This window comes from Macrotis lagotis, chromosome 6, assembly GCF_037893015.1.
Source record: "Macrotis lagotis isolate mMagLag1 chromosome 6, bilby.v1.9.chrom.fasta, whole genome shotgun sequence".
Lineage (NCBI taxonomy): Eukaryota > Metazoa > Chordata > Mammalia > Peramelemorphia > Peramelidae > Macrotis > Macrotis lagotis.
The window spans coordinates 39,993,058-40,005,959 of NC_133663.1; the positions used below are offsets into that span (position 1 = coordinate 39,993,058).

Sequence of the window (12,902 nt, forward strand, 5' to 3'; positions counted from 1 at the left end):
AGCTCCCAGTTTTTAGACCCCAAATTTTTTGGAAAAGGGTGCATCTTATACATGGGGAAATATGATATATACAGTGGTCTTCCCCCCCCCAATTGTATTACATGAGTTGTTCAAATTCATTAAGCCAAAATATAAACATAGATGTTGTTTTGCTGTAGTTGGTGGTTTTGATTTTATTTGAACTTTTTAAAAATAGGAAATTTGTCAAGCTTAATTTTATTCATTCAGTTCTTTTCTTGTCCATTTTTATGTCTTTCCTTACAGTGAACTCAGTGATCACTTCTTTCTATACCAGCTTTTATGAGTTCACTCTTTTTTCTCAGTAATTTGAATTTTGTTTCTAGAGATGTAGGAATAAAAAAGGCTTCATTTTCCAAGTCCCCTGACTTCAGTAACTCTTCTCTAAGCATGAAGAAAAGTCTAGGTTATTTAAACTTAAATATTTCTTTTTATACGTTTAAATTTGAGATGGTCTTGCATCACCCTTAATTCCTCTGGGGAAAAGTTTCTTCATTGCCCTCTGGGCTTCTCTTCCCTCACACTTGTCACCTTGAAGCCAACACTAGCTTGGAAATTTGATGCCCAGAAGTGCTGCTACATGAAGTTTGTAGAGTTTTGAATTTCCATGTAGCACTATGGAAATCAGCAAAGGACCATTTGTCCAAGAATAGCCTTGAAGATCTAGACCTGAGCAGGACATGGGAGCTTTGACCCACACTCTTGTTTTACACAGGAGGTAACTGAGGCCAAGCAGGAGGGACAAAGCTGGGATTAGGACAAAGCCCCTGTGATTTCATGTCTTCCATTTTGTACCACCCACAAAGTTTGTAGACCCTAGCAGGTGGTTTTCCAGAAGGCTTTATTAAAGTTCAGAAATGCCATCTTATGGGCCTAAGTATTAGAGTTCGGTAGCAGTAACTTTATTTCATGCTGTGTCTTTGATAAAGTTAGTCACTACCTTTTGGTGAATTCCTATTATATAATGTATTCTTGGCTGAAACTTTTAACACTTGCTGGTAACCTGCCTTATATGGCTCCCCAATTTGACTAAATTGAGCAAATAGCTATTTGATACAGTCATCCACCATGTGCCAGGCCCCAACATGTGCCCATAAGGAGCATGCATACTTGTAAAGGGAAAAAATAAGCCCAATACAACAAACACTTATTAATTACTATGTACAAAGATCAACTATAACTCGTATCTACCCTCAAAAATCTTGTTTTAAGTTGAGGGAGAAATTTGATATCTCTATAATACTTCCATAATCAAATATAATTTACTCTATTTGGTATATAAAATTTCTCTACCTTGATTACCTCCTTCTTTTCCATTCCTTTTTTTTTTGCAAGGTTTTACAAGGGTTCTGAGTAACTTGACCAATGTCACACAACTGCTAAATATCAGGTGTCTGAGGTCAGATTCCAAATGAAGTGTAATTACTCAAGGGCCAATGGTCTCTCCACTGCAACACACAACAGGTCTGTCTGTCTCTCTGTCTGTCTGTCTCTGTCTCTCTCCTCTCTCTGTCTCTCTCTCTTCCTCCTCCTCCACACTATAATACTGGTCTACTTGCTGCTCAGCCAGCATGATATTCACGTCCCATGAGCTTTTACACTGACTTTCCCCCATTCCCCTTGTTTCTTCCCCAGGATCCCTTGACTCCTTCAGGACTCCCCAAGCTACTCATGCCCTCCCTCCCCAGACCTCCTACTCTTCACCCTCTATCTTTTTGATCAGTAGTTCTGAGTTCACACTTTGTTTTTCCTGAGAGAAGGTTAGCTCCTTGAGAGTAGCAACTGTTTTGCTTTAGTCTTTGTGTCCCACACACTTAACACAGTGCCTGGCCTAGATGAATATGAGGACTTTTTGCTGTAAAGAGCAGTCTATTGATTTCTACAACATATACACAAATAAGTAAATTCAAATTTTAGAAGGAAAAGACCACTGACAACTGGGCAGTCCCAGGAGAGCTTGGTGGAAGAGGCAGTATCTAAACTGAGCCATGAAGGAAAATAAGGATGCTGAGAGGCAGCAAGAAGGAAGAATCTCCCCTTTTTTCTAAACTCTGGAACATAAAGTATATGAAGAGTAAAATCAATTTGGAAAGGTGGGAAAGAACAGTGGAATAGCTTGCATTTTCTACTAGAGACAGATCAGAGCCTCTTAGGGGTTTTAAAACAGGGATGGCACAGTCAGACCCCTAACTTAGGTGTCAAGCTGGCCAACATTTTCTAATGCACAACTGATGAAAAGAGCACTTTCAATAACTACCAACTCCTTCCTCAGGTCACAAGCTGGGCTATCCTTTTAGGGTGGATAACACCACTTAACAGTAGCTCTCAAGCTACAATCCCATCCACTCCCACTTCTGGTAGCAAACAAGTTCTTTTTCAATGTAAAGGGTCACATTTAGTGCATATTTTCTGGTATAGCTGGACCTATGGACTGAGGAAGGCTAGTTCACTCCTCACCCTTTTCCATCTTCAACCTTGGCTGAGGGCACTTTCTTACCTACATCAACTCAGCTTTGCCAGCCCAGATCTGATAGGAACTGGGTCCAGACCAGTAACTGTCTGAAATGACTACCACTGCCACTAATGCTTAATGTAGAATTTATATAATTTGGGGGGGGGGTTGTTTGCAAGGCAATAGGGTTTAGTGACTTGTTCAAGGTCACACAGCTAGGTGATTATTAAGTGTGTGAGGTCAGATTTGAACTCAGTTCCTCCTGACTCCACGACCGGTACTCTATCCACTGTACCACCTAGCTGCCCCTAAATATGTATATATTTAAACTATTTAACATGCATATAATTGGACAACCTTTTTATTTGGCTCCTATCTTATTTTTTATGTGTCACTGGTGCAGATTTTGTTTTACCCTCATTTTCTTCATTAGTCTTGTGTTTTTATTTTGTAATTTTGCATAGGGTAGTGATTTTTAGGAATTCATATTTCACATTAGAGCAGAATTGACTGTATGTCCCTTCTACCCACTCAGCAGAAGGAATTCAGAAGCAAACTAACCAACAAATTGACCAAATCTGACAATATATACAATATTCCACATCCATAGTCCCCTATCTCTGCATTGAAGGTGTAGAAGTTTTTTTTTCCAACTCTTCTCCAGGACCAACCTTAGTGCTTATAATTTGTTCACTTTCAATTTATTCCTTTTTTTTTAGGGTGTTTTTTTTTTTTGCAAGACAATGGAGTTAAGTGGCTTGCCCAGGGCCACACAGCTAGGTAATTATTAAGTGTCTGAGGCTGGATTTGAACTCAGGTACTCCTGACTCCAGGGCTTATACTCTATCCACTGCGCCACCTAGCCGTCCCCAATTTATTCTTTCCATTGACATTGTTGTGGTCCTTGGATATATATTAATCAACTATCAGTGAACAATATACAATATACAGTATAAATAGGCAGTCATCCTAAAGAGTAATAGAAGGAGAAAGACAAAGACAACCTCTTTCAAGGCAGAATTTAAACCGAATCTTGAAGGACACTGGAAGGCAAAGGGGAAAAGGAAGAGAATTCTAGGTATCAAGTGTAGATAGTGAAAAGTCAGAAACAGGAAAGAGAATGTCCTAGGCAAAGAACAGCAAAGAGACTAGTCTCAGAGTCATTTGTTTGGTTGTTTTGATAAGAGGAGAGTTGGTAGACATTGGACATGACAAGCAGTGAGTATCAAAAAAATTCTAACTTAACAGATGAGATAGTTACTGATGATATGGGACTAATTTCTGAATTATTTCTATAAAATCAGATCATTAACTTTTTAGCTTAAAGGTAAAAATTAACAAAAAATTAAAGGAAAAGGAACAAATTGGAACACTGTAAAAATGGGCTGACATTTTTTGAATAAACTATTAACTCTGAAAAGTAGCAAGTCGATAAAAGCAAGACATTTATTCTGGTTAAAATAATTTCTTAAAGGAGTTTGGTGTCCATAATGAAGAGGCTGAAGAACACAGAAACAATCTTAACTGACAAACTCTTGATCCCCTTGCTATGCAGTTAATTTGACCAGCCAGAGTTAATACCATTTTACAGTACATGCTAGAAACAGACAAAAGATTGTTAGCAGTATCAATTCACAAAGTGGTATAAACGAGTGGAGATGAAAATTAACCTGTCCAAAACCTTGGTGTGAAAATGAATTCCCTGAAAGCCATTAGAAATTAATAAATATGAAATGAAATGCACTTTTTTGTAATTCTCTGTTGTCATCATTGAAGACAACTACCATATTTGTGTTTTATTACACATATATCTATCTATATATCCATACACACACACACACACACAATAGTACCTGAGAGACAAAATTAGCAAGAGAGTGGCTAATCTTGAATATATGCATTCAGAAACAGTTGGTTTGGAAGTGACACAGTTTTAAAAGAATTTAAGAATTTATTTCAAAGATAACTAGAGAAGATGCCAAAAGAGAAATCACCACAACTTTATCCAACCAAAAGAAGACATCCAAAACGTATCAGGAACTACCACATTATATATTCTCATCTACAAAATCTAATAAGAAGAGTCTGTATGTTTCTGGATGAAAACAAGAGGAGGAAATAGGCAGGTTTTCACAACTGACTTTGTACCATTCCACATTCCATTTTCTTAGTTACACAATTGACTAAAGGCAAATGATATGTGATCTTGCTATGAGTTTGTTGATTTCTAAAATATCATTTGACTTCATGTATAACAACCTAGTGGCTCTCTTCCAACAAAGTATCTTTTGTGAATGTGTCAGGATCATTAAAAAGTTACTTGACAGATAAAACCAGAGCTAATTGTTAAATAGTCTCCTTAGCATATGAGGTGTAAAAGACAAGTACTCAACAAAAATGTTTCATGGAAGAAATTCTTGACATATAAAGTGAAGGAGGGGAGTATGCTTTTCATATTTGTACAGACATTTATGTGTTTTATATAAAACTTGTTAAGATTTACTGTTTGGGGGCAACTAGGTGGCGCAGTGGATAGAGCACTGACCCTGGAGTCAGGAGTACCTGAGTTCAAATCTGGCCTCAGACACTTAATAATTACCTAGCTGTGTGGCCTTGGGCAAGCCACTTAACCCCATTTACCTTGAAAAACCTAAAAAAAAAAAGATTTACTGTTTGCAGCTGGTATTATGCTGATTGCATCAAGTTCCAAAATAGTACATTATATTACATATTAGATGATGGTCTAGCAATCCAAAAGGGCAAAACCAAATACTGGAGCACAGAAAGCATAGTACTCAAGTAGACCTGCATATGGTCTCAAATATGGTGGAGTAGTCCATTGAGCTAGTCCATCAGCAAAGAAGCATTAAGCATTTGGATGAACAGTGAGCTAGACCTAGGATTAACAGATAAAGATGAACTCTATCCCATTTGGGAGATAACCCCACACTCTTCATGTTTTAAAAAGCTACTCAGATCCAAAGCAACTTACATCTTCTTAGCCTGAATGTGCTCTTGGTGATGCTTCCCTGAGGCAGAATAGTGGAGTAGATGGCATATCATTTGGAGTAAGATGAACAGGACTCTAATCAACTCTGCTCCTTATTACCTATACAACTAAGGCAAGTCATTTCAACTCCCTGAGCCTTTCTTTTCCTCATCTTTAGAGAGAGGACCTGGTAATTTTTGAGGTCAGATGTTTGTTGATTGAATCTGAGGTCTGTTCCATCTATAAATCTGTGAGACTATGAACTTTTGAACAGCACAGCCTCAGAAGAATTAAATTATAAAGGGCCCAAAGGATGGTAGAAAGACCCATAAGAATTGACATTATCTTGTACCATCTGTTACTAAAATGGGTGCACATAAAGTACCATAAACTAAGGAACTAGAACAACCATGTAAGAACAGTAGCTGTTCCACAAGCTATCCTGAGGATGTTACCCTAGTATCCATGAAAAAGTAAACTAGCACGATAAGTAGATTCTATATACTATACAAAGGAATTTGTGGAAGGAAATGGTTGAGAATTGTACAGGATGAGAAGACACACGAATAGGTAATGACATATTCCAAAGGAATTATCCACATTGTTAAGCCACATATACATCTTAGGTCATTGTTCAGTTGAACTTAGTGAGCAAAGAGAATGTTGCTATAAAATGCCTCTTCCCTTTAAAGTACACATCCTGATTTTTTAGGTGAATCTTTTATTTGTTTTAATATTTTTCTTTTTCTTTCTTAGATATTAATTATGCAAAGTAGTTGCAAGACTGATATCCATAAAACTGAGAATTCCCTATTAAATAATTTTAGGAGCTAGATGAGTATATGAGGAGCAGAGGGAGACACTTCTTAGAGTGTAAAGCTACTGCACATATTTTGAGCTGTTTTTAAAATTTTAAAATATCTGTGTGCTTCATTAAAGCCTCATTGTTTATTCATCATGTTGTCCTTTATTCTCAATAGTCAAGTGGTAAATTTAATATCTCTACTTTGTAATTGTATTTTTCAAAATGACTTTACTAATCTTGGACCACAGAGAACTTTATTCTCCAGAATTATCATTGATATTATCTTTCTATCTCTACTACTCTCCCAATACATCCTTTTTGTTTGTTTAGGTCTCACCTCTGGATGATCAACATATTTAGATGCTTGGAATAGTTTTGTATATAAGATCACCAAAATATTAGAATCATGCCTCCAAGACCATCATCTGGTGAATTGTGGGGCATCCATTTGATGCCCCCAAGAATCTTAGTAGAATGTCTACTGCCTAATGGAATGATAGTGACTTTAGAATGCCTCCGTGAGGCTACATTAGTAACTATTAAACATGAGCTATTTAAAGAAGCAAGGAAATACCCTCTTCACCAGCTCCTTCAGGATGAAACTTCTTACATTTTCGTAAGTGTTACTCAAGAAGCAGAAAGAGAAGAATTTTTTGATGAAACACGGCGACTTTGTGATCTGCGGCTTTTTCAGCCTTTTCTAAAAGTCATTGAACCTGTAGGCAACCGAGAAGAAAAGATTCTCAATCGAGAAATTGGTAAGATAATTTGGACTTTTTTTTTTGCTTATAAGTTAATATTATGAGGATTAATTATTAGCACCAAGGTTGGTTTTTGCATATGCCTTATTGATATCAAGTAACTTTAAGATACTAAAGGATCTTACAATTTCTAAATCAGTCCCTTTTAACTTTAAATATTGTTCTCTGAACAAAGTCATGGTAAATTTTAAATATTTTTGACCATTTGCCCACTGCACTGAAATTTTTAACTCTTTAGTATCATCAGTAAGATTTCCCTTAATACAAATTACTTGAGTGATTGAGGGAAAGTGTCAAGTTTATGCTTAGAAAGTTTGGGGAGAAGTGAAGTTAATAAATTTGAATTCTTTGATTATTTACGGTGGGTATTAATATCATTGGTTGCATTTTACCAAATCTGATTTCAGGCAGTTTTTTAAATGATCTTTACTCTTCCAGGGTCTGCTTTTTAATTGGTCAAATATCTCTTGATTCTTTCAAGGGAGGCAGAGAATCTTCTGTGCCACATAAATTCCATCACCAAAAATAGGCAGTTGCCAAGTTATTTAAAAATTTTCATACCATAATATTAGTATTTATTTTGGTTTTTTTCAAGGTTTTGCTATTGGTATGCCTGTTTGTGAATTTGATATGGTTAAAGATCCAGAAGTACAAGACTTCCGAAGAAATATTCTTAATGTTTGTAAAGAAGCTGTGGACCTAAGGGATGTCCATGCACCCCATAGTAGGGCGTTATATGTCTATCCTCCAAATGTAGAATCGTCACCAGAATTGCCAAAGCACATATACAATAAATTAGATAAAGGTAAGAAGCATTACTTTCTCTTAACATGCTAGTGTTTTAGTTTATTCCTCTATATGCATATATGTATTTAAAATCATTTTTCCATACCCATATTGTAAACTTTTTGTGACTTTACATTCTTGATAGGCCAATGCTAGAGGTAAATATAAACATGTAAAGGATCTGTTATTTTCAGATACAGATTATAATCTATCTCTAACCTGGCAGATAAGTTATTTAATTTATCATAATTGCATTGATTTAGAGCTGTAAGGAAAATCAGGGGTCAACAAATTCAGCTCCTCTCCTATAGATAAGGAAATTGAGGCAGAGAGGGGAAGTGACTTACTGTATATCACACAGAGTACAGAGCAGACCAGTCAGGTCCTCTGCCTCCAGAGCTAAACCATCTTCCCTAGACTTTAGGGGCAGGAGTGTGTGAGCCAGCTCAGACCCTCACAGGAAGCATTTGTTTTTAAACTCTCAGCATGGCTCTGTGATTTCAAAAATTAGCAAAGGCTATGAACCAGGACTTGATCTATTGTTTTCCTGATTGTCTAAACTTAAGGCTATATTGGAGGAAATTGTTGATAGATACATTTTTTCCCCCAGTCACTTGTTAAACTTTTACCATCATGTATCTGTTTCACAGCCTTTGTGAAGTACTAGGTTGTTGCTAAGTGCACAGAGGGTTTTGTCAAGTCTGGAGACTCACAGCCTAAGGAGATCTGAACCTCATTGTTGTTTCCTCCAGTCCCATCTACTGTCCTGTTCTGCCTGAGTGACTCTTTATCAGTACTCAGCAAGTATCTGAGGTGCCAAGATCAGACTCTCTTTGACTTTGGGTGCTGATCAAATAGGCTCAAACTATCATCTATAGACTTGGATTATGCATTAACTCTCAGTTTGCAAGCTACAGTTCCCCACTCTGACTTCATATCAAAAGTGAAATAGAATTAATCACAAATTTTAAAATGAAAATGAATATTAATTCAGACATTTTCTGAACTCATTGGGAAAGATATTGGTATTGTCATTACTCATAAAAATCATTGATTTTTTCTTTCATTCTCACATTAGTAATACTACTCTGTAATTTAGTACTATGGTTATTATTCTAAATTATGGGATAACTACATGTAAGCTTATTTTTTATTTACCTTTTATCCTTTAATATCAAACAATTCCTATAATGAAACAATTAAAATGGAAATTGTCCTTTTAGTTAAAATAAACTTATCTTTGTCATAGGCCAAATTCTTTTCAAAATAAGATTTTTTTTTAACTCCAGATTTTTCAGTTTTAAATAAGAGATAGTATTTGTCTATAACTCAGTTTTATTTTTTAATTTTTATTTTATGGAACATGTAAAATCTTAATTTTTAGACAAAATATTTGGTTACAGAGTTAATATCTTACTAATGTTTTACTAATCACCTTTGGATCTAATCTATGCAACATAAGCAAAGTTCTCTTACCCTCTAGCACATAGTCTTGACCTCATTCATATATTCTCCCATCCTTTTATTTGCCTCTTAGTCTTCTCAGTCTTCTTTGCCTTAAGAAAATTTACCTTTTCTCATTCTTTTCAATAATTTTAATTTATCAGCTATTTTAGCTGTCATTGCCAGATATAAAGTTGTTGGAGTTGCTTCCACCACTCATCCACTTTAATAGGCTGTTGTCTTTTGTAATTTTGAATCAGTCACTTGCTAGCCAGACTGGTATATACCCATGGTATATGGCACAATTGCCCTAGCCATGCTTTTGGATATTTGTATTCAACTAATAATTTACTACTGTAAGGAGTGCCAACACATTAGTCTTAAATGAATGGAAATTTTGCAAATGTATGCAGTGACACTGAACAACATAACTGCTATCTATGGGAATCACCAAGACTTGGATTGAGCTTATTGAGTAGAAATGAAGATGCATTGTTTGTGCATTTCTGTTGTTGTACTTCATAATTACCCGAGTCTTTAGTCAGACTTACAAATATCTTGAAAATGAGAAATGAAAAATCCTTTGCTCTAAAAAATGATATTTTTCATGTTGATGGCATATAACAAAATTTCATTTTCTTCTAGGGCAAATAATAGTGGTGATTTGGGTGATAGTTTCCCCAAATAATGACAAGCAAAAGTACACTTTAAAAATCAATCATGATTGCGTACCAGAACATGTGATCGCTGAAGCAATCCGGAAAAAAACACGGAGTATGTTGCTGTCATCGGAGCAGTTGAAGCTCTGTGTTTTAGAGTATCAGGGCAAATATATTTTAAAAGTGTGTGGATGTGATGAGTATTTGTTAGAAAAATATCCTCTTAGCCAATATAAGGTGAGTGATTTTGAGTTGTTACGTTTTTATTAGTAGGATATTTAAAAATCATACTACAATATAATGGCAACACTCTACAAACATCACCTCAATCATCCTCAGTTTCCATCTAACAGTAACAAAAGTTCTTTGATCGTAATATAAAGTCTGTTATGACATTGTCTTGGAAGGTGACTGTTTCCTTCCTGTCTCCCAGGAACCAGTATGTCCTTATATTGGTATAGAATGAGTCACAGACACCCTAAAGGGATTCCCACTATAACATGTCGAACAAAGGACCTCCTGTCTCTGCTTCAAGGAGGAGGAAGTCCCCTCTATCTTGTTATAGCCCAATTGAGTCTAACCAGTCAGAAAATATTTACCAAGCCAACATAGGAAAGGTGTCTTCCTTTCCTTCTAGTGATGGAGGGGGAGTTCATGGAAGGAAACAGAAGGGAGAGGTCCTAACCTGGTGAAAACTTTTGGTGCTGGTCTTTTCCCTTTCTTTTTACTCTTCAAATCCTTTCCTGCTCTTATTTTAAAATTTAATAGCCACTTCAATTGAATTTACCTAGAAAATCTTTTCCATTCATAATATTGTTTCTTTGGAAAGTTTCAAGGAACCAATTAGAGTATAGCTATATTAGTGACCTATATGAAAAGCATCTTTCTTAGAACAGACTAAAAATAGTTTAAGGTAATATTTTGATTAATATTGTCCATTTATTTGGTCTTATGCTTTCCATTTGATGTAGCAGTTAACTAACAAAAATTGGAATACTTCAACCGAAGAAACTGAATTTTGTTAACAATTAAACTTTCAGTAAAAATGAAGAGGTCTAAAATTCTAGATTTGTTGTTAAAAACCTTTACACTAATCCTCCAACTCAATGTTCAGTCAAATGCCACCAGCATTTCCCTGTTTTAAAGAGATTAAATTTATAGTGATATTTAGGGTTAAAGGTACCAATATATTTGATTTAATTTTTTTTAATAATATAATTCCTTCTTTTTTTTTAGTATATTTGTTTGTCTTGTTTTTAACTACTAGATATTAACTTTGTCAGGAAACCACAGATAGAATAGATGAGCTATCCACTCATTGCTTAAGTGGTGTTCCAGTTGTCTGAAGGTTTGTATCTTCATCTTAATGAGTGCTCCTCATGTAAATTCCAAACTTTACTTCTGTTTATATTCGAACACTGCTACTACGGTACCTTAAGAAGAACTTGTATTCAATAATGCATGGATGACCCTCCCTGCTTTCTAAACTCTTTGGGAATGTTAATATTTTAGTGCAACTAAAAGCAATCTTCAGTGATATAAACATAACAGTTATGAATGTGTCTATAAAAACTGGTTGTTTTTCTCTTTGTGCATTATATAAGTATTTTCCTTTTGATATTTGTAGGCATAAGCTCTAAAGAAAAAAAATACAGCCACCAATCTTCCTCCCCTCCCTCCTCTAATTTGTTACAGTACATAAGAAGCTGTATAATGCTTGGTCGGATGCCCAATCTGATGCTGATGGCTAAAGAAAGTCTTTACACCCAGCTACCACTGGATACTTTTACAATGCCATCTTATTCCAGGCGAATCTCCACAGCTACACCATACATGAATGGAGAGGCTTCAACCAAATCCCTTTGGGGCGTAAATAGTGCACTCCGCATAAGAATTCTTTGTGCAACTTATGTAAATGTTAATATTCGAGACATTGACAAGGTAAATTCAAATACCAATTCTTAGTCTACAAAGAGAGAATTTTGTAATGTCTTTGTTTCTATCAATTTTGTAAAATTGCACTTGCTTGTAATATTTAAGAGCCTAGAGTAGTAATACCAGTGTGGTTATATGCATTCTCTCATTTAATACTCACAGTACCCTTGTGAGATAAGAAGGGAAGACATATTTATACCAGTTTTTAGAGAAGGAAATTGAATTAAGAGTTAGGATTTGTCAAGTATCAAGCAGCTTAGACTCAGCCTCCAAATCTAGTTCTGTTTCTTCTACAACATGCCACCCTTTTATGTAGAAAATAACCCAAACCTTTTTGAGAATAAGGAAATCAGATTTTATTTGTTTTTCTAGTTTCTGCTACTAGTTTTATTTTCATCATTGGAAATCCCGTGTCTCAATAGTTCTGCTTATGTGCCTTCTTTTGATGGGTGCCACTATGACTATAGGTCCACATTAGCTTACTTTGTAGTAGACTAAAGAAATCACAATATCTGATATTTCCCTTAAAATGAGGTGCTTTATTCAGTTAAGTTCAGAAACCATTAAAGGCCTGATATAAATTAATATATATATATATATATATATATATATATATATATATATATATAATATATATATGTATGTATGTATGTATATGTATATGTATATATATGAGAGAGAGAGCACACACTTATGCCAGATCATGAGACATTTAAAAATGAGTTCAGACATGATTCCCAGCTTTATGGAATCTCAAAGGAGGATATCAGAATAACTATAATACATAATTTCATCTCCTTTATGCAATTGGTATGATTTCAAAGGAACAGAAAGTTCTTTATGACCCGGAGTAATGTGGGAAGTCTTTATGGAGGATATAATATCTGAGGTGGACCTAAAGGAAAGCTATGCCATCATCAGCAGATGTGATTGGGAGAACACAATGGAGAAAGAAATTCCAAGTATAATCAATACTATATGAACAAAAGCATAGAGGCAAGGGGTTGAAGCAAGTAGTGCAGTTTGACTAGATCATAGAGTCATATGGAGGTGA

General features: G+C 35.4%; 1 protein-coding gene across 6 annotated transcripts in view; it reads left to right on the top strand.

Moving 5' to 3' along the window:
• The window catches only part of PIK3CA (phosphatidylinositol-4,5-bisphosphate 3-kinase catalytic subunit alpha), a 94,760-nt gene that overhangs the window by 46,364 nt on the left and 35,494 nt on the right, over nt 1–12,902 (top strand). For 5 of the 6 annotated variants that reach the window (XM_074190972.1, XM_074190971.1, XM_074190974.1 and 2 more), the window contains 4 exons: nt 6,595–7,022; nt 7,621–7,830; nt 9,900–10,150; nt 11,609–11,854. In XM_074190972.1, the coding sequence (XP_074047073.1) occupies nt 6,671–7,022; nt 7,621–7,830; nt 9,900–10,150; nt 11,609–11,854 (1,059 nt within the window). In that variant the 5' untranslated portion in view covers nt 6,595–6,670. Of the gene's footprint in view, nt 1–1,353; nt 7,023–7,620; nt 7,831–9,899; nt 10,151–11,608; nt 11,855–12,902 lie in introns of all 6 variants that reach the window. The other variant, XM_074190969.1, reaches the window with a different exon arrangement.